We start from the raw sequence: 23,920 nt of genomic DNA, 5'->3' as shown, positions 1-23,920 counted from the left end.
AAAAAATTAAAAAATATTCAAAATAAATATTTAATGATGAAAATTTATCATATAATTATACAATAAATTTTGTTCAAACATACAATATATAAAAATATAGGTAATATTTTCAAAAAAAAAATTCGGGTCAACCCGCGATCCAACCCGAAACCCGTTTAATCTAGCACTAACCTGAACTCACCCAACCCGAACCCGACCCAAACCCGAAAAACCCCAACCCGAACCTGATTTTTTTCATATTGGGTCGTGTAAGGTTAACGAGTCGTGTTGTATTTTGACACCCCTAAGCTGAGGTGGGCAATCTACACGAGCAGATAAGTCTAATTTCCCTGTAAAGATTTTAATATGATAGGATGAGTATGACCTGGCCTGATGGGATTATCTCGGGTTGTCTGACCTTGTCTCCCGGGCGCTCTTTCTTGGTCTACCCGGGTGCTCTGGCCTGGTCTGTCCGGGTGCTCTGTCCTGGACTGCCCGGGTGCTCTGTCCCGGTGGGATGACCTGGGTCAGACAATCTGCACACACTCAACAAGATAATGTTAGTGGGGCGCTGGAAGGGTTTCTGGCGTAGCCACTTCAACGCTCAAGTTAATACAAGGTTCACGAAGTAGAGAGAGAATTTATTGAATGCAATTAATTGCAATGTCTGTTTAAATGATCAAACCTGGGTATTTATAGTGGAGAGTATGACCTCGATTATAGTGCATGGACACTGTTCCTGATTAGATTGCTGCACATGCCCTGTCGTCTGACAACTGCCCATACCCTGTCGTCTGACAACTGCCCATGCCTTGTCATCTATTAATAGGCATGGCGAACCATACTGTTCGGGTCTTGTCATGGGCACTGATTATCATGCTAATGATTGTATGGTGACCCATACTGGTCCGGTGAACTGAACCCTGGCGAAAGTACCATGGTCGGGCTAGAGTACTCTGATCGGGCGAAAGTACCCTGGTCGGGCGAAAGTACCCTGGTCACCCTGATCGGACGAAAGTACCCTGGTCGGGCGAAAGTACCCTGTCTAAATTTTACCCACGCTCTACTCTTTGCATCAAATTGGAATTTGACTCGTGTAAGTTTTCTTTTTCCGCTCGAGTCCAAGAATGACCCGACCCCTTTCCAGGGTATCCTCAAGCCCTCCTTAAATAGTCGGGCTATAATCATACTCGATGTCCCGATTAGTCATGCTTTGACTCCACCGGAAAGATAATTAATTTTGGCTATAAAAGTATCGGGGGCTTCATATTTTCCAGAGATGGGATGAGGTGCCGGGCCTCATGTCTCCCGGGCTTACAAGAAGGTGCCGAGGCCTCATGTCTCCCGGACTTAAGATAAGGTGTCGGGGCCTCATGTCTCCCGGACTTAAGTATAATACCGGGGCCTCATGCCTCCTGGGTTTAAATAGAATATCGGGGCCTAATGCCTCCCGGGTTTACATATAAGATGTTGGGACTTCATGTCTTCCGGGCTTACAAGATGGTGTCGAGACCTCATGTCTCCCGGACTTAAGATAAGGTGTCAGGGCCTCATGTCTCCCGGACTTAAGTATAAGGTGCCGGGGCCTCATGTCTCCCGGACATAAGATAAGGTGTAGGGGTCTCATGTCTCCCAGACTTAAGTATAAGATGTTGGAGCCTCATGTCTCTCGGGCTTAAATAGAAGATGTCAGGGCCTGATGTCTCCCGGGATTTTTATCGATACAATATGCTTCGATGGAATTATCTTTCCCTTTCACTGTCTTGTGTTTTATAAACTGAGAAAACTTGCAATATACCCGGCCTTAGAAATAATTAGATTCTTCTTGTTCATAAACCTGCTTTTGATTGCCAAATTTGGAGCCCTGTATTATATCCATAACCAGAGTGCGGAGCCCGGGGCTGGGGAGCATGTCCCGGGACTTTGGAATGGTCGAGGTGTGGTGCCCCGAGCCAGTGTGTAGAGTCCTGGGCTTATTAATAACCAAGGTACGGAGCCTTGGCCAGGGAAGTATGTCCCGGGACTTGGGAATGGTCGAGGTGTGGTGCCCTGAGCCAGTATACGGAGCCCTGGGCTTATTAATAACAAAGGTACGGAGCCTTGGGCCGGAGAGCATATCCCGAGAGTTGAGAATAGTCAGTGTTTGGTGTCCCGAGCCAGAGTACGGATCCCTGGACTTATTAATAACCAAGGTACGGAGCCTTGGGCCGGGGAGCATGTCCCGGGAATTGGGAATGGTCGAGGTGTGGTGCCCCGAGCCATGGTACAAAGCCTTGAGCTTATTAATAACCAATGTACAGAGCCTTAGGTCGGGGAGCATGTCTCGGGACTTGGGAATGGTCGAGGTGTGGTGCCCCGAGTCAGGGTACGGAGCCCTGGGCTTATTAATAACCAAGGTACGGAGCATTGGGCCGGGAAGCATGTCCTGAGACTTGGGAATGGTCGAGGTGTGGTGTCCCGAGCCAGAGTATGGATCCTTGGGATTATTAATAACAAGGTACGGAGGCTTGGGCCGGGGAGCATGTCCCGGGACTTGAGAATGGTCGAGGTGTGGTGCCCCGAGCTAGGGTACGGAGCTCTGGCTTATTAATAACCAAGGTATGAAGGCATGGGCCGGGGAGCATGTCCCGGGACTTGGGAATGGTCGAGGTGTGGTGCCCCGAGCCAGGGTACGAACTCTGGGCTTATTAATAACCAAGGTACGGAGCTTTGGGTCGGGGAGCATGTCTCGGGACTTGGGAATGATCGAGGTCTGGTGCCCCGAGCCAGGGTACGGAGCCTAGGCTTATTAATAACCCAGGTACGGAGCCTTGAGCTGGGGACCATGTACCGGGACTTGAGAATGGTCGAGGTGCGGTGCCCCAAACTAGGATACGGAGCTCTGGGCTTATTAATAACCAAGGTACGGAGCCTTGGGCCGAGGAGCATGTCCCGGGACTTGAGAATGGTCGAGGTGTGGTGCCCCGAGCCAGGGTACGGAGCCCTGAGCTTATTAATAACCAAGGTACGGAGCTTTGGGCCGGGGAGCATGTTCCGGGACTTGGGAATGGTCGAGGTGTGGCACCCCGAGCCAGGGTACGGAGCCCTAGGCTTATTAATAACCAAGGTACGGAGCCTTGGGTCGGGGAGCATGTCTCGGGACTTGGGAATGGTCGAGGTCTGGTGCCCCGAGCCAGGGTACGGAGCCCTGGGCTTATTAATAACCAAGATACGGAGCCTTGGGCCTGGGAGCATGTCCCAGGACTTGGGAATGGTCGAGGTGTGGTGCCACGAGCCAGGGTACGGAGCCCTGGGCTTATTAATAACAAGGTACGGAGTCTTGGGTCGGGGAGCATGTCTCGGGATTTGGGAATGGTCAAAGTGTGGTGCCCTGAACCAGGGTACGGAGCCTTGGGCTTATTAATAACCCAGGTACTGAGCCTTGGGTCGGGGAGCATGTCCCGGGACTTGGGAATGGTCGAACTGTGGTGCCCCGAACCAGGGTACGGAGTCCTGGGCTTATTATAACCAATGTACAGAGCCTTGGGCCGGGGAGCATGTCCCGGGAGTTGGGAATGGTCGAGGTGTGGTGTCCCGAGCCAGGGTTCAGGAGCCCTGGGCTTAGATAATGGTCGAGGTGCGGAGCTCCGAGCCAGGTTACGAATCTCTAGACTTAGAGAATAGCCGGGGCTCATGTCTCCCAGATTTACAAGAATGTGCCGGGGCCTCATACCTCCCGGACTTAAAAGATTTTTGCTTTTCTGTTGTATTATTTTTATTAAAAACCAAATCACTAACATAGAAATACTGAATCCGAATTCATTTTTGGTAAACTGAAACTTCTTTGGTTGAGCTAAATTAGGTGACTAATATAGTTGTATGCTACTGAGTGCATAACAAATGCTCTTCCACGCCAATCCGGGATAGCTGCTGAGCTTTGAGCCCATATGAAATCCACATATAAGATCTGAGTGTCGAGATGGTCGGACTTATTTTTGAATGAAAACCATATCTACGTCTATAGATATGATTTCCCACATACGGCGCCAATGATGATGCCCGGGTAGATTGGGTGAGCTGGGGTGGACAATCTACCTGAGAAAAGAAGTCTACTTTCCCTGTAAAAATTTTAATATGATAGGATGAGTATGCCTGGCCTGATGGAATGATCCCGGGTGGTCTGGCCTGGCATCCCGGGAGGTCTGTCTTGGTCTGCCCGGGTGCTCTGGCCTGGACTGCCCGGGTGCTCTGGCCTGGTTTGTCCAGATGCTCTGTCCTGGACTGTCCGGGTGCTCTGTCCTGGTGGGATGACCCGGGTTCAGACAATCTGTACACACTCAACAAGATAATGTCAATGGGGCGCCGAAAGGGTTTCCGACGTATCCACTCCGACGCTCAAGTCAGTATAAGGTTCACCAAGTAGAGATAGAATTTATTGAATGCAATTGATTGCAATGTCCGTTTAAATGAGCAAACCTGGATATTTATAGGGGAGAATATGACCTCGATTATAGTGCATGGACGCTGTTCTTGATTAGACAGCTGCCCGTGCCCTAGTCGTCTGACAACTGCCCATACCCTGTCGTCTGACAACTACCCATGTCATGTCATCTGTTAATAGGCATATCGACCCATACTGTCAGGATCTTGTCATGGGCATTGATTATCATGCTAATTATGCATGTTGACCCATACTGGTCGGATGACCTGAACCCTGGCAAAAGTACCATGGTCGGGCTGGAGTACCCTGGTAGGGTGAAAGTATCCTGGTCGGGCTGGAGTACCCTGATCGGGCGAAAGTACCTTGGTCACCCTGGTTGAGCGAAAGTACCCTGGTCACCCTGGTCGAGCGAAAGTACCATGTCTAAATTTTACTCACGCTCTACTCTTTGCATCAAATTGGAATTTGACTCACATAAGTTTTCTCTTTCCGCCCGAGTCCAAGAATGACCCGAGCCCTTTCCAGGGTATCATCAGATACAAATATGCTGGACATATTAAAATTAGTGGATTTTGTGCGATATAAATGGAACGATGTCTCCGCCATCATCCCGATTATTTTTTTGAACCAGTTCCTTCACTTAGACATTCAAATTCACGATTTTTTGTTTTGGCAATAAATCAAATATGAAATTTTATTTAAAAAAAAACTAAAATTTTTATATTTTTTATTATATATAAATAAATTTTAATAACAAAATTTTTTACCAGGAGATGCATAAAATTAACTTGTTTTTTTACAAAATATAAAATATTATTGAGATGTATTAAATTTTGATTTTCCAAAATTTTGTTAATCTTAAGCAGCAATAAAAAAAAAGGTATATTTATATTATATTATTTAAATCTTAAAATAATGTTTTTTTCTAAAAAATTTGAATGTATTATAAATTTTATAATTTTTAATAAAATGATATTTTCAACATGTTTAGATATATAAAACGTAAGTTGTTTTCTAACTAAGGGAATATATTCACTAAAAAATTGATTATTGCTTTTTTGCTTAAAAAAATCATATTTTTCGTTATTTTTAAACCCTTAATTGAAATCCAAAAGCGGATGAGACGTTCATTATGCTTCTAACAAAATGTTTCTAATAACAATTCAGTATTAGAATCAATTATTTATCAAACACTACCAACTTTTGATTTTAAGTTTTTTAAATTTTTTTCAAACACTACCAACTTTCGATTTTTCAAGATTTAAAATCTGTAGAACATAAATATTTATTTTAAACAAATATGTTCAAAATAATTGATATATATGAAATTAAACAACCAAAATACAAATTTAAATGGTTCAATATTGAAATTCAATCAATGATATGGCATATCAGAATTTGAGGTGTATTTTAAATTATAATAGTTAAATAATGAGTATTATTATTATTATATATAATAAATAATAATAAAAATAATTATTAAATTTTAAAATATAATTATTATAGTAGTTAACGTGAAAAGAATGAATAATAAGATTTGAAAATTAACTAACATTTAGAAAGAGTAATATTGTAAGTTGGAGTCTGATTAACATATTGTAGAATGCAAATAACATTATCTCGTAAGTTAGTTCTATAAATACAAGCATATATTTGGTACATAAGATAAATTTTATTTGGGAATTGTATAATTTTAAGAATATGTGGGGATCCGGACGCTAATCATGTTCTTAATCATCATTGAGACTATTTAATCAATTATAATAAACAGGATCTAAATTTTTTTAAAAAAAGAATTGCGGAACGTAATGGAATTCATCTATTATACATATCAGTATAAAATAAATTACAAGTCATGTATAGCATACATTCATTCAACTAAGGTTTAACAACTACATATCAAGTGTCCAAATCCAATCTCAAATCAAGGTCCGTAGTCTCCACTCTTATCACGATCTCTCTTCATCTCCTCGACCCTGAACATGTCCCACCTGTTGCCATGCACACATACAAACACGACAACAGCCGGATAACTCCGGTGAGAAATACATCCCAGTATAAATCAATGAAACATGCAATCATATGATAAATATAAAAGCATGGATAGATAACAGCAACATGTATCAAAATCTGAAACATAATCAATATAAAACTGTCAATCATACTCATGACTCCACGACTCAGACTAGACTCAATCGTAGTATAGGGATCCCGGTTTTCAGATGTTGGCATTCCTATATCGACCAACAGTAATAGAAGAAACTCCAATTCTATCCACGTCGATATAACCAAACATCCAGTGTCTTGACCTATCCGTCACAGACTTTGGCACTATCGCCAATTCACTATCCTGTGACATCGTGCAATGTGCCAGTGACGATTCCACCACTATCAGGCACTTCTGTCACAAGATCACTCGTCTAATACTCATCTAATACGTGCTTTCTATAAATCAATAGAACAAGCATATCAAATCAAATCAATGCATATAATAACAATAAGTATGCGATTTAGGGAAACTCAAGTATATCATACTCGAGTCGTTCTCCCGGTACCACATTGACTTATACCTTTCTTTCGTAGTCTCGGTCTGACGAATTGGGAGTTCTTAATTCAAGACTGTCTCTATCAATATGAAATGACATATCGAGAATAATAATATCACATTCTATTCCCAATTCAACACTGAATCTGATCAATCTGAATTTAATTCAAAATCAACGGCATAACGGAACAATCTGAATATCCTCATCAATACAATCTCAACAGATATTAATTACAAATCATAACTCATGTCCAATACCATCTGAAATCAGTTAACAATCCAAATCTGTCCAATTTCCAATCAATATAATCAGAAAATTATAACAATTACATAATCAATCTGTTATTTGATCTGACTTCGATTCTACGATGTCTAATATTTTCAGAACACATAATAATGATCAAATAATAATTCTTCCAACATCATAATTTCAAATGATAACAGAACCTAATAAAACTTACGTCCAGTTGTAGCTGTCGATGAGAGGGTCACAGCACTACGTTCGGATTTAAAATCGGATCGCCGAATCGCACAAATTCACGAAGCTAATATCAAATGAAATTTAAAGCTTTCCCCTGAACCTTGTCTCGTTTTCTTTGCTGGGATGCTGAATGAAATTTACCAATTTATATATATCTCATGCATGGTGTGACAAGTGTCCACTCAAGTGCTGATTGCACTTTAGCCCCTGAAATCTTCACTATTTGTAATTTGGTCCTCACAACTCTTTTTAATTCCATTTCAATCCTAATTAATTACAAAAACCGTGGAATCTAATTTATCATTCCAAAATTCGTAAATTAAATAATCTCGGATTAAAATGATATAATCTCGGGCCTTACAATTCTCCCCGTCTGAGACATGATTTCGTCCTCGAAATCGCAGGCAATCAAATCACATAAGATAAGAAGATATAACAGAAGCTAAAATAAAAGACTCACATCAGTTAAATAACTATGGGAATTCATGTCTCATATCTGATTCAGTCTCCCAGGTAGCTTCTTCAATGCCATGACGAGTCCACTGCACTTTCACAAGAGGAATAGTTTTCGTTCTGAGCTGTTTTTCTTTACGATCAATAATCTGAACTGGTTTCTCAACATAGCTTCAGTGTCTCATCAAGCTCGGCTTCGTCTGGCTGAATAACATGAGAATCATCGGGGAGATACTTTCGCAACATAGATACATGAAAGACATCATGTATTCCAGATAGAGAAGTCGGTAATGCGAGTCGATAGGCACGATCTCCTGTCTTCTCGAGAATCTCATAAGGACCAACGTATCGTGGAGACAGTTTCCCTTCCTTGCCAAATCTGACAACTCCTCTGACATAGATTTCTGCCATTTGGTCATATCTGTACGTCATCTGATACGGAATGAAGCATGCTGATTTGGTCAATCTGTCAATCACGACTCAAATTGCATCACAACCTCTGAAGGAACGTGGTAACTGTGTCACGAAGTCCATGGAAATGTGATCCTATTTCTATTCAGGAATCGATAAACTCTGCAACAATCCTCCTGGTTTCTTTCTTTCAGCATTCACCTGTTGGCAATTCAGACATTTCAATACAGACTCTGTCATATCTGAGCTCATCTGTTTCTACCAAAATCAATCTTTTCAATTTATCATTTATTTTCCTACCATCAGGATAAATGCTAAATCAATTACTGTACATATCTGACACTACCTGTTGTTTCAAATCCGAAACATATGGCACAATAAATAAATTGTTCATATACAATTCAGTATCACATACCTGATATTCTGATCGATGCCCTGCTCTGACTATCGATATCGAGTTCTGTACATTCTGATCAACTTCCTGAACAACTTTAATTCTCAAAATCAGTTCTGATTCGGCTTGCACAATATCGAGTCTCAACTGTTTACAATCTGTCTCAAATACCGATTCAGAAAAATAACAATTCTCAATCAAATTCAACACAACAGTCATATACAATAGCCTGCAAACTCATGCAACTGCAAATATCTGACACTGTCGTTAATCTCGGCCAACTGATCACGGCCTCACTGTACTCAAATCAACAGATATATCGTCTTCCGATGTCACATACTCTGAATACAATCTGTCTCAGTCCAGATTCACATCTCAGCAGTTTCTGTATATCACTATCTCAGTTCTCAGAATATTCAACAAAATCAATCATATTCTTCCAATATATCAGAATATCACAGCTAACACAAGCATAGAATCATCAAAATATTTCTGAATACAGAGTTAATCAACTCATAAACATAGCTGATACATCCCAACGATAAACACTCAATCAGAGGTAACTCTTGGCCAGTAATCTTCAAACTGATTTTTCAATTCTTTCAGTTCTGTCGGTGCCATTCTGTACAAAGTTCTAAAGAAAAGAAACTGTACCTGGTATCAAGTCAAGGCGGACATCAATCTCCCTGACTGAAGGCAAACCCGGAATATCATCTGGAAATAATAGCAACACTCATGCCATTGGTAAATCAGCCAAGAATAGACTCGATTTCAATAAATCAACTGAGTACATAAGGAGTCCCTCCGCTCCTTTCGATAATCATCGAGTCAGAAATAATACGGATATCAAAGGAATTCTAAATCTAGATTCCTTACCGTACAATGTTCAATCTTCGGCCATGTCAGGTCCGAATCTTACCATCTTCTAGGATCGGTCTGTAGTAGCTCTGTACTTGGTCAACATATCATATCAATGATGCGGTCAGAATAAGACAACACAAGTACAACACAGCCTAACTCAATCTCATTCTTATCTTACTGTAGTATACAATATTTCACAGAATTCACTGATATCAAAACTCTTCCTAAAAGGCTAAAGAGATAACAACTACCGCAGACAATGACTCAACAGATAAAGCATACATCAATGCAATTCTTTCAGAAATCAGGGGTAGGATATATGAATGTCTCTCAATACATACGCGTAATAATCATAAAAGAACAAGTACTTGCTACTATATCGTCAAGTGCATCCAGGATCTGTTCCTCTGTCACTACCACCAGATGCTTCTGCTCCCTGGAATCTTCGGGAACCTCTCAGTGGACATACTCTCGCAAAATGTCCGGATCGTTTGGAGATATGGCAACTACCAAATACTCCTTGGCATTGCTCAGTGGGATGTCTTCCTCCACAGATTCTGCAATAAACCCCAGTATAACTCTGACTCGAACTACTGGAGCTAGAAAGACTGCTGCCTAACTTCTTAAACTGCTTCTTTCGAGCTTTCAAATCGTCTTTCTTCCCACCACTGCTACTACCAGTCTCAAGTCCGAGTCTCGATGCTAGAGGCGCAAACGAAGCTCCTTTCTGTCTCATCAAACTGGCTTCGGCTCTCTTGGCTCTACCCAGAGCATCAGCAAAAGTATAGGGTCGGCCTGTGTTCACCAAGGTCAGTATTTCAGGATTCAATCCCTTAACAAACTGATCAGTCACAGCTTCATCATTCCCGGCCACGTGAGGTGCAAAACGTAGCAAGGTAGAAAATTGAGCAACATATTCTTCAATGCTTAGCTGACCCTGTCTCAGATTTTCAAATTCTGCCCTCTTATCTTCTTGGTACGAACTTGGGAAAAACCTTTTATAGAACTCAACTTTGAAGATTTTCCAAGTAATCACTATTTGGTTGCAATCCACCAACTTCTTGCGACTTCCTGTAACTGATGTCCAATCAGTTTGAGTCTACGTTCATCTGGGTACTCAAGTGAATCGAACAGTATCTCTATATCATCCAGCCAATCCTCACAATCAACAGTCGTCTCAGTGCCCTTCAAAATCGGCGGTTGGAATGACTGAAACCTCCTCAACTGTACTTCCATCGGAGTTTCTGATACATCCATCTGATCAATCAATATACTTCTCTGTGCTGGGATTCTTCGAGGAGCTAATCTAATTATCACAAGGGTTAGTAACCAGATACCACAACTTGTTTCAAGTTTCAGTCCTCCTCTGATCATCTTACAGCTGATCAAGAATCGGTTCTGATTCAACCTCAATAATGCATATTACTATATCAAATCAGATAAATCAAGTAACATGTATCAACAAGCAATAAATCATGCTAGCAATCACATGCAAGGAAAGAAAATTTGTTCTACCCCGCTCACTAGCTTCTATCTCAATCTAAAGGATCTATTGCTCTGATACCACCTGTTGTAGGGATCCGGAGGCTAATCATGTTCTTAATCATCATTGGGACTATTTAATCAATTATATTAAACATGGTCTAAATTTTTTTTTTAAAGAATTGCGGAACGTAATGGAATTCATCTATTATACATATCAGTATAAAATAAAGTACAAGTCATGTACAGCATACATTCATTCAACTAAGGTTTAACAACTATATATCAAGTGTCCAAACCCTATCTCAAATCAAGGTCCGTAGTCTTCACTCTAATCACGATCTCTCTTCATCTCCTCGACCCTGAACCTGTCTCACATGTTGCCATGCACACATACAAACACGACAACAGCCGGATAACTCCGGTGAGAAATACATCCCAGTATAAATCAACGAAACATGCAATCATATGATAAATATAAAAGCATGGACAGATAACAGCAACATGTATCAAAATCAGAAACAAAATCAATATAAAACTGTCAATCATACTCGTGACTCCACGACTCAGACTAGACTCAATCGTAGTATAGGGATCCCAGTTTCCAGATGTTGGCATTCCTATATCGACCAACAGTAATAGAAGAAACTCCAATTCTATCCACGTCGATATAGCCAAACATCCAGTGTCTTGACCTATCCATCACAGACTTTGGCACTATCGCCAATTCACTATCATGTGACATTGTGCAATGTGCCAGTGACGATTCCACCACTATCAGGCACTTCTGTCACAAGATCACTCGTCTAATACTCATCTAATACGTGCTTTCTATAAATCAATAGAACAAGCATATCAAATCAAATCAATGCATATAATAACAATAAGTATGTGATTTAGGAAAACTCAAGTATATCATACTCGAGTCGTTCTCCCGGTACCACATTGACTTATACCTTTCTTTCGTAGTCTCGGTCTGACGAATTGGGAGTTCTTAATTCAAGACTGTCTCTATCAATCTGAAATGACATATCGAGAATAATAATATCACATTCTATTCCCAATTCAACAATGAATCTGATCAATCTGAATTTAATTCAAAATCAACTGGCATAACGGAACAATCTGAATATCCCCATCAATACAATCTCAACAGATATTAATTACAAATCATAACTCATGTACAATACCATCTGAAATCAGTTAACAATCCAAATCTGTCCAATTTCCAATCAATATAATCAGAAAATTATAACAATTCCATAATCAATCTGTTATTTGATCTGACTTCGATTATACGATGTCTAATATTTTCAGAACACATAATAATGATCAAATAATAATTCTTCCAACATCATAATTTCAAATGATAACCGAACCTAATAAAACTTATGTCCAGTTGTAGCTGTCGATGAGAGGGTCACAGCACTACGTCCGGATTTAAAATCGGATCGCCGAATCGCACAAATTCACGAAGCTAATATCAAATGAAATTTAAAGCTTTCCCCTGAACCTTGTCTCGTTTTCTTTGCTGGGATGCTGAATGAAATTTACCAATTTATATATATCTCATGCATGGTATGACAAGTGTCCACTCAAGTGCTAATTGCACTTTAACCCCTGAAATCTTCACTATTTGTAATTTGGTCCTCTCAACTATTTTTAATTCCATTTCAATCCTAATTAATTACAAAAACCGTGGAATCTAATTTATCATCCCAAAATTCGTAAATTAAATAATCTCGGATTAAAATGATATAATCTCGGGCCTTACAGAATATATCATGGAGAAATATTCCTTCGACATTATAATTTTTTGAGACGCTCATATTTCATTAATTAAAAATCTCGATCACGAGTTTCTACTTCATAAAAAAATAAATATCACTTAGGTAGATCAATAACGAGACTAGTTCTATTATTTTTATTTTTTTCATCAGAGAAAGACAATTTGAAACTATGTAATTTAATTAGGAGGCGATTCTTAACAATTAAAAATTAAAATACAATTATGTTTTGAGAGTAGGGATGTAAATAAACCAAACCGTTAGCAAGTTATTCGAAGCTCGGTTCGATAAAAAGCTCGTTTGAGTTCGTTTGTTAATCATATCAAGTCAAGTTCAAGCTCGATTTTGAGTTCGAAAATTTAATCAAACCAAGCTCAAGCCTAAATATATTCGGCTCGGGAGCTCGCAAACATGTTTGATAATAGACTCGCGAGCTCGAGCTCGGCTCGTTTATGTGGCTCGTAAGCTCGAGCTCGGGACCGACTCGTTTAGGTGGCTTGTAAGCTTGAGCTTGACTCATTTGTTGAGTTGACAAATAAAAATATTAGTACTAATGTCCATGGAAGGAATTGAACACAAGACAAATAAAAATATTAGTACTAATGTTATTATGAACTTTGCAGGGTAGTTGACTAGTTGTTATTGGAGATGATTTTGTAATTCCTGATTTTAATGGATTCTCTAACGTCCTCCATACTTTCTCACCAGAATTAGTTGAAGTATTAAAGGGGTGCAATTATTTCATTGTTATTTATATGGTGATATCAGTGTATGATGAATATTCTAGATGTATTATTTTCTAAAATTTAATAATATATTGATTTATGTTTTTTTAACACTTATTTGTGTCGTTTTGGTTATTTATGAATGAATTTACATTTTTATGTCTGATTTAAAATTATTTTGTAGATATATTTAATTTTTAACAAGCTTGAATCAAGCTCAAACTCGATCTCAATTCAATGCTTTACGAGCTCGAAAACGAGCCGAGCTCAGGCCAGGCTTGTTAAACATGCTAAACGAGCTATTAATGAATCAAGCTCGAGCTCGACTTGATTAACATGCTAAACGAACTTTTAACGAGCCGAGCTCGAGCTCGAGCTTGGTAATTTCAAGACAAACCGACCTCGAGTCTGATATTAAAAGCTCGAATCGAGCTCGAACCTCAAACAATCTTAAACGAGCCAAGCTCAAGCCTGCTACTATTTGGTTTGGTTTGGATCATGATAAAAAATATTTTTTATATTATTTTTATATTCTACCTATAATATTAAATAATAATAATAATATATTATTATTATTAATAATACATACAATAATTCAAGGGTCATAATTTACATTAATTCAAATTTTAATCAAAGTACAGTTAAATAAAGTTAATAATTTAACAATACACTTTTTATGAAGTAAAATTTATTAAACTAAGGCCATCCACAATAGTAAAAATATTTTCTCCAAATATTTGTAGGTCTCATGTAAAACTCGGGATTTTGTTCAATCGTGATCTTATCAGATTAATAATTTGATTATACTAGGATGATGTAATCTTTGATGTTGATATTATTATATAGAATATAAGATTTCTTTTGAGATTATCTAAGCCGTATAGATAATTTTATCGTGTGCAGAATTTTGAAGCTCGAAATTTAGATGATATTATTTATCGTGCAACTTTAAATTTTGGGAGGAATAAATCTATCTCCATCCAAGAATTTAATCAAGGAATTTCGAAAATTAGCAGATAAGAGATCTAAGATTTGAGTTGAGATGGAGATATCGGGATAAAAAATCAAGCATGAGATAATAAAATCACTAGAATTCTAATTAATCAGTGTACATATATACTATGAAAATTTCGAAATCTTAAGGGATGGAAGATTTGGAATTCGGTTATCACCCAAATCACGGATAGATAGATCACGATTCGAGATAAAAGATTTGAGTCAGATTTCAACGCGATATCACTCGATCCCAATAGCAACCAACCCCTATAAATAGGAGGGCCCTATAGCTCGAAAATTACACCATAATTCTCTCTCAAATTTCGAGACTCTCCTCTAGTGTCCCTAGGATTTTCGAGTACAGCGAAACGTTGCCGCCGTCCAGCCACCGGAACAGGAATTTCGAAAATTCCAGTGCAGTAAACCCTAGCCGTTCACGTTTATTTTCATCAAGAACTTAAGGTAAGTGGGCTTGTTTTAAATTATTGAATTTTGATGCATGTATGTTCGGTTTTTGTAAAAATTCGGGCGAGTACAATTCTTCTTCTACACCCTTCTGGTTACGATGTTTTTGGCATGATGTAAATGTTTTGGCACTGTGAGAATTCAACTCGATATGGGTGGGAATCACAACCATACGTACCCTTACGCGGTGGGGGAGATAACCGCTATACGGCCTCGTCCCCTTAGAGGAGTAAAAATTAGGGACTGATATCAGTAAATCATTGAAAGTAGCTGAATCTCAGTGTCGGGTTAATGATGCGTACGTGATATGAATTATGTTGCATGGTATGTATATTTTCGAAAATTGCATGTTGTTTTTTATTGTACTCGAACGGCCCCCACTTGCTGAGTGACGACCATATCACTCACCCCTTACAACCTTTCCCCAGATAAATCCGAAGAACAAGTGGAGGAAGAGGAATCCGAACAATTTTGGGGCTGGTGATTTTATTAATTTCGAGATTGGCTAGTATAGAGATTCTCGAATTTTTAGTAATTTAAATTTCATGTAAGACGTTTCCGCAGTTTTAATTTATTTCAGTTGTAAAGACTTTGTTTTGAGAAATTATGATTAATAAACTGGCTTTCGATTTATACTATGCTATGAGGCTGGTTGTTTTCAATTGTGTGATTGTTAAACGACGTCGGTGTCAAATCCCGAGTTTCGGGGCGTGACATCTCATGATCCACATCATCAATCAACTATTTCATTATTCAAATATCTCAAATTTCACAATCAAATATCACACCAACCAAATATTTATTGGTTACACTGTCACTTTAATTAATAGTTTATTTTCATTTAAATAAAATAACTTACAATTTTATAAAAATTTATTTCACCAATTTAATTAATTTCATCTATTATTTAATATGTAATTTTTATTCGAATATTTAAAAAATATTAAAAATATTTTTGAATATTAAAAAAATATTAAAATGATTATTAAAATTAGAAAGTTTAATTAAAAGATATTAAAAATGAAAAAAAAAATATGAATAATCGGTTACAAATTTGTAACCTGGTTATTAACTTGACACACAAATCAAGATAACACAATTGTGAATAGTTGGTGGTGAAAAATATTTGGATGATATGGCACCCACAATACTCACTATTGTGGGTGCTCTAATAATAAGAAAAAAAAAAAACTAAACGAAAGGAATAAAATAGGTATAAACAGGCATTTGAGTTTTTAGAAATAACGAACAAAAGCAACCAATTTTTTTTTAAAAAAAAATTAATTCCATTTTTGAAAGAAGCAAATAAACAAAAATAACATAATTCCACCTTCTATATATACATATATACGGATCCTTTGGTTCATTTGACATGATGACAAAGAATGTATAATACTCGAATGATAAACCAATATATACAAATAACAAAATGATATACGACTTCAAATATTTATAGAGCCAGACGTTGAATAACGTGATATGCACGATCATTTGATATTTTATATTTCACACCAAACGATATCTTAGTATATATTCAGGGTACATAGAAAACAAAATGTCATGTTAGTTAAGAGTACTAAGTAACACTGCATAACCACTGTAAAGGGTAAATATTGCTTTATATATGGTAACTAATATTACAACTAAACAAAGAAAAATAACAACAGTGATTCAGATGTGATGAAGTTACATCATGTTATATCATAGAAGGCAATTTTTTTAATCTTCTGCAAGCTTCGACCCCTGAATATGAGTATGAATCAAAGTGCATAGATGATCTCACCACTGCTATCGATGTCGAGATCAGGGTCACTCTCAAGATCTTCGTCCATGTCATCATCGATGTCTAGACTTCCTGTAAGATAGTGATTCAGGCTGTTAGTTCCAGCAGCTGGAATGGTTGCCTCGGTTATTATTTGCATTATTTCATCGTCACTTTGCATAGGCTGGTCTGGCTCCTCGAATTGACGGTTCACTGTTGTCGTCCATGAGATCAGCAGGAAGGTTCTTGAGAAACCATTCGTGGGTTGTTATCTCGGGCATTGTAATTCTCTGTCAGTGTTAAAGGAGTTGGAATACGTTATAGCCAAATGAAACGCTTCTCCAACTAAAAAAAATACACAAGATATTTGTTTTCATTTTCTGAAAACAATACTTTGCATCCCAAAAATGACATCAAATATCCCAGAAACTTATTTCATCTATCATTATGATCATTACTTTCGGTTCAACTTTTCATCACCCAACAGAATATCGAATAATTGTTTTTGATGCACCATCATTTCCTCTACATATCTTTATATGATACTACGTCCATAATAAAATTGTACACACACGCATATATATTATTCGGAGATTGAAACCAAATAGGCAAAATGCACCATGTTATCAATATAATCTCCACACATTTAGAGACAACACATCTTTGAAACCGTTGGGAATTAAACAAGTAGCAAATGATCGTTGCAGATCGATCATGATGAAAATGAGATAAACACCAGCGGTAACTTACCTTGGCAGGGTCCGCCACAAATATCCTTGAGATTAAATGATGGCATTCTGGAGATATATGAACATAATCAGGAATTGAATACTGGACATTCAAAATTCGCTGCCAATGTGCCAAACCTTGAATAAGTAAGATATAACAAAAGTAATAATAAATGAAATTATATTGTGTAGAGAATAGTACCTGTATGGTTTTTCTAAAGTTTTTGGGTTCATCGGGATCCTCGAATGGGTATGCGCCCACCAACATGACGTATAAAGTCACTCCACAAGACCAAACATCTGCAATCTGGATAACCAATAGTAGATATATGATTACCATGTATAAAAGTTCATTTCATTTAACTGATTGGGATGGAAAAAAAAACATTTTAATGTGAGAAGATAGTAAAAGTTAACCGATGGGTATCTGCCAATGGAAAACGATGGTTCAACAGTGGAAGAACTTAAAAATTATATTGTAGACACGTAGGCTTGTCTCCTAGGTACCATGTTATCAAATAATATTTCCGGATCATGCATGAACATGCATGTTTGCTAGGTCAAGCTAATACCGAACTCTTTAAGAATCTTCAGTAGACTTTTAAAGTTGCCCAATTCTCATCTAGATAGTAAAGCTCTAGCTTGGCTAAGATTTCACACCAACAACTCAAGTTCAGCATGGCCAACTTAAAGCTTCTATAAGTTTAGCTCAAATCCTGAGCTGAACGAGAACCCTTCCTCTGGCTGGGTAAAGCAATAAATTGAAGTTAATTATGGTTAACCTAAAGTGTATCCAAGGTGCACTGGCTCCATTCAGCCACTTTTGGTGTATTTTCTTTTATGTATTTATTTATTTAGTATGGAAAGGGGATATTTTAACTTATACCTCTCCCATAATTAGAAGATATTTATGATATTTATGCCATTGCACCATATGGGAAAGGTGGCGATGCATTTTATCTCGCATAACTTAAATGTCATTTTCTTGGCATACTCCATTTGTAGAGCACAATGTTTTTACTCACTGCCGACTCCATTCACTTCAACTCCGCTCTCGAATATATTCTACGATAACTCAAGGAATTCTATCATATAAACTTTTTGAAAAATTGTATGTTTTAATATGACACCAAACACATGCAAATAGACTTCAAAAGAATATAATTAACAAGTAATATGTAAAAAATTAAGTCACCAGTTCAACATGACAACTCGCAAAACAGACAACCAACTCAGTAGTATCCAATGAAAATACTACAAAGTACTCACCTTTCCATCGTATTCTTTTTTAAGCAACACTTCAGGAGCAATATAAGCAGGGGTACCAACTGTTGATTTTGGTTGTGAATGCAGCACTGAGGACTGAAATAAGGTAAACATAACTGTTATGAGAATGCATGAAGAAAGGGCAAATTAAGAGAAGAATGAACGACGTACTGTCCGAGTAATTCGCTTTGCCATCATATAGAATTGCCGGGGCAACGATAATTTTATTTAGACAACTAAATATAATCATGGTTTGGGAAATTGAGTTATATCAAAGTATGATCTGTTTATCATCTAGAAAGCTTAAATGGGATGCAGAGAAATTACGATGTACCTTTGAATACCCAAAATCACAAATTTTCAGCCGAGGAACTGGACTTCCATCCAGTAATGTATTTTCCAACTTCAAATCACGATGGCATATTTGCTTCATACAGATTATGTATATCTCAATTAAATGAACAAAAAATATGTATGTCTTGTTTAAAAATGCACAATTTGAAAAGGGAGTTCGACCAAGTACCATAGAATGACAGTAGCTGACTCCTGATACAAGTTGCTGGAAGAAAAACCTTGCCTGCAGCAAAAGTCATAATTTTAATGCTAAATATAAACTGAGACCAAGAAAATAAATTTAGCGAGAGGCTGTACCTCATCCTCACCGAATCGACCTGCATTGCATATCCTTTCGAAAAGCTCTCCCCCGGAGGCATATTCCATCACAATAGCCAAATGGGTTGGCGTCAGTATGACCTGGAAAAGCTTTGCTATAATAAACACTGACTAGCAAAACTTCAAAATCTCGGGTACCAGGACTGATTAGATACATATTTACCTCCTTAAATCTAACAATATTGGGATGCCTTAGAGACCTGTGGTTAATGATTTCCCGCTGCACATTCTCATCAATCTACCAAAAGCAAGAAGAAGAATAAGGTAAAAAGAAGTCGATATAAAATGGTGAAACAAAAAAAAAACTCTAAAGACGAACACAACCATCTCGCTTCACAGTTAGTCGTACCAATTCCGAGTGATAAGGAATCCAACCAAAGAGAATCTAGTGGTGTTTCGATGGTGAAATTCGACTTTTTATTCAACTCAATAACTTCAATATTTACCCCATAATTCTCTAAAAATGATTCAGATCATAAAAAGAAATGGTAAAACCAAGCCGTAAGAAGGGCCTCACCTTCTCGCCCCTTTCGATGTACTTAACAGCAACAAGCTCGTTGGTTTGCCGATCCCTCATAAGCCGAGCCACCCCAAAATTACCCGACCCGATTTCCTTAACCAGCTCATAGCGATCGCTGTCATGCATTATCGGCATGTCCAAACCATGGCCCATCGCCGCCGTCGGTCGATCCATTCCCAGCTATCAACCCTCCCCCGAAGAACCAAAAATCCACCCCCACAAGAAAAAACCAAAAAAAACCCACAAAAATTCCGAGTTTCACGTGGCAAGAAATCGGTCACAAATCTGGCTAGTGATCAATCCCGTGAAGAGCTCACTTACCCGCACCACACACAAGAAAACACACGTCACCGTTCACATTTCTCATAATTTATTGAGTTGATTTAGCTCGGATTTCAATCAAAGTGCGTCACTTTATTGCACAAAAATTTGGTAAAAGTGGCATTGCTTCCAGGGTTTATCTATGCTTTTATGTGTGGGATTGAAGGTGTACAGGTGCTCTTGAAGGAAGCTGCCTATAAGTTTGTTCCCCAATTATTGGTGCCCTGTTCGCCTTTAAAATATTATTAATTATTAAATATTTTTTTAATAATATAAAATTTTTATAACTTTAAAAAATAAAACTATCATCCAATCAAAAAATAAATAAATTTTTCATGGCCTTTTCGAAATAAAATCATAAATTTTAAAAAGTATCATAATCACTTGGTCAATTTTAAAATTTATTGACAAAGGGGAGGAATTAACCAAAATAGAATGTTTACTTAGTTAATATCCGGTATCATTAAAATCACTTGATCGAGAAATAATTACAGTTATATTTGGATTGAGATATTCCAAGATGACAAAAATTTGTGTGAGACGGTTTCACGGGTCGTATTTTGTGAGACGAATCTTTTATTTGGTCATTCATGAAAAAGTATTACTTTTTATGCTAAGAGTATTACTTTTTATTGTGAATATCGGTAGGATTGACATGTCTCATAGATAAAGATTCGTGAGACCGTCTCACAAAAAAACTACTCTTCGAAGATAGTGATTTCAATTTTAATTTATTATTTGTTTAAACAAATTCACATAATTAAATATTTTAAATATTAAATAATTATTTTTTGATTAACATAAAATCATCATCTCAAATCTAAAATCTTGCAATCCAAGCATAACTTTGAAATATAAAAAACAATTTATTTATTACATCGTTGGGTTAAGCGTACATGAGTGAAAGTGATAATTAAATGAATGACATCTTATGAAATTCTGTACGTCAAGCTGTTGACGTTGTGTCGCTTGATTTAGTTGAATAGATGAGCCGCGAAGAGTGATGTCAGATCTTACCAGATAATATTGTTTATGCTGGAGACATTATACTCAGTAAGGAAAAGATAAGACTGATATCTGAAGAGACATCATCATCAAATAGGCACGCATCTCTCCGGACTCATGAACCTAACAACAAGACTCATCAGCACTCATGTGTTAAGCTGATAATGTTGCGTCATTTGATTTGGTTGGCTAGATGAGCCGTAAAATAGTGACCAGATTTTTAACTAATAGTATCCTATATGAGAGGGACATTTGATATTAACATATACTAATTCAAATTTTTATTATTTGGAGATAAAAATAAAAGTAGACCAACTTATAATAGTATTTCATTATTTCCAAAAGATTTTAAAATATGTCGAAGAAAATTATTATAATCTAAATAAAGACAATAATTATAGCATTTCTGTATCGGTACTATATACCACCAAAAAGGAAAATACAAAACAGATCATTAGTAATGGTGAAGATTTTTATGTTTCTTCTAGAATAACCTGCACTCTTTTTTCTCGTGATGATTTTTTTTCTTCTTTCATAAATTAACTTCATTCTTTTAACTTCTAAAACAATTTTAAAAAGGAAAATAATAATAATTTTTTAAAACAATCAATATTATTTAATTTATGTTCATTTCTTCATAATATATACATGATTAGTAATAGTTTCTTCATTTTAGTTTAGGTCATAAAATATTAAAAGATTAATTACATGTGCTATTTTTATGAAATACTGAAATTACTGAAAACTCTCGTGAAAAAAATATCTATTATATTGGCGTATTTTTAAATCTTGAGTCTACATATTTTTTAAAACACATATAAATAATTGTACTCAATATTTTAAAACATAGAGAGTTAATAAAAAAAATGAACAAACTCAATATTTCACATAAATAAGGTAGTACAGGTCTCTTGTGATACGGTCTCACGAATCTTTATCTGTGAAGAGGAGTCAACCTTACCGATATTCAGATACGGATTTATGTTAGGGGCCATGAGGGCCACGGCCCCCACAAAATTTTTAAAATTTTGTGTTGATATTAACTTTTGAAAAATTGAGTATATATATATATATATATAAAAGTAGCCCACCACAATAAATTGAAAGAGTGTATCTATGTGGTAAGGCAATTAGGCAAGAGTTTTTTTTACGTGTAAATCCGGGTTCGAATCATCAGTTCCAGTCCTAGATTTTTTTTTCCTTTTTAATAATTTATTTAATTTTAATTTAATTTTTTAATACTTTATCACCTATGAAATACCATTTCTACTCTCAGTCTATCACTACGCTCAAATAAAACTCTTCCAAAAATCAATTACCCTAATTTAGTTTTTTCTCAAATCAATTCTTCGTTGGTGGTGCAGTGGTTTTGTAGAAGATCCAGTGAAACCGTTATTTGTGTCTATGGACTATGAGGTTGGAGTTTTTCTCCAGTAATTTTTTCAATTCGGTTTGTGGTTTTGGAAAATTTTCCCGTTCTTTTCCATGGTTAGATCGTTAGAGGAATGCATTAGTTTCAATTACATTAATTAATTCATGTGACACAGTGGCAGCTATTGTTTGTATTCAAGTGAAACATATGGAGAAGACGAATTCAAGTGGGTCCTTTTCCATGTTTGTGTGATTGCAAATGGTCGAGGGCCGAGGTCGGTGCGATGATTGGCATTTTCAGAAATTTTCATCTATCATTTAATAATATGTTGGGTTAAATTTTGCATTTTCAGAAATTTTCATCTCAACATGATATATGATTATTTGAGATGATACTAATATGGACTATAATTTATTTTCGTACTTAATTTATGTAGTGATTGATGTTTGTTTGTTTATATTTTTTATACACTTTGTTTATTATATTTTGTTGAGATTTTGAAGTTTAGCAGTGAATATTGATAATGTATTATTGCATATATTTTATTTATGGTGTTAGTATATTTAAATGACTAGATTTTATTGATTGTGTCAGGTGTGATTTTATTCATAAATGGAAAAATTTGTTACAATTGATAAATTCTTTCAGAGGAAGAAATCAAATCAATTAGATCTTCCCATTTCTACAGGCCCCATCTATACCATCAGATGATAATCTTCCACCCGAGGTTCATTCTCAAAAGTTAAGAAAGGTTGAAAATGCAGGGGTTGATCTTAACTTCTTAGAGCGTGATCCAGGATTACGTCGACAATATGGGAATACTCTCCCAACGAGCAAGAAGAAATTCGTCGAGCTTATCTAAATCTGAAAGCATATAAGCCTATACTTTCAGAATATCCACTAAATAAAAACAATCTTCATCTTCGCAGGTTTCAATCATCCTGGTATGAGCTTTTTCCTTGATTGGAGTATTCTCCAGCAAAAGATAAAGCTTTTTGTTTTCCTTGTTTTATTTTTAACAAGCCATTGGGATGTCTTAAGCAAACTGCATTTACTATTGTTAGATTTGATAATTGGAAGAAGGCTCGAAGTGGAAAAACGTGTTCTTTCCAATGTCATATTGGGAAAGATAATGTATCTTCATCCCATCATATGGCCGAAGAGGCATGTGAGGATTTAATTAACCAACCTCAACATATATAAAGATTTTTTAACAAAATTAGCTCAGAAGCAGTTGCAAGGAATCGCCTTTGGTTGAAAGCTGGTAAACATGTA

General features: G+C 36.9%; 1 protein-coding gene across 1 annotated transcript; it reads right to left on the bottom strand.

The window, feature by feature from the left end:
- Positions 1 to 16,464: 16,464 nt before the first annotated feature.
- Positions 16,465 to 20,475, bottom strand: LOC142541730 (serine/threonine-protein kinase SRK2E-like). The gene is given in 10 exon segments (XM_075648198.1): positions 16,465 to 16,973; positions 16,975 to 17,051; positions 17,512 to 17,610; positions 17,692 to 17,796; positions 18,759 to 18,851; positions 19,090 to 19,182; positions 19,279 to 19,332; positions 19,407 to 19,508; positions 19,591 to 19,665; positions 19,945 to 20,475. Coding segments are annotated over 10 exon segments (1,089 nt in total). The 5' UTR covers positions 20,122 to 20,475; the 3' UTR covers positions 16,465 to 16,759.
- Between the last annotated feature and the right edge of the window lie 3,445 nt (positions 20,476 to 23,920).

This window comes from Primulina tabacum, chromosome 1, assembly GCF_025594145.1.
Source record: "Primulina tabacum isolate GXHZ01 chromosome 1, ASM2559414v2, whole genome shotgun sequence".
NCBI classification, from domain to species: Eukaryota; Viridiplantae; Streptophyta; class Magnoliopsida; order Lamiales; family Gesneriaceae; genus Primulina; species Primulina tabacum.
The sequence above is the reverse complement of the archived record's forward strand: the minus strand, read 5'-3'. Positions and strand labels throughout refer to the sequence as shown.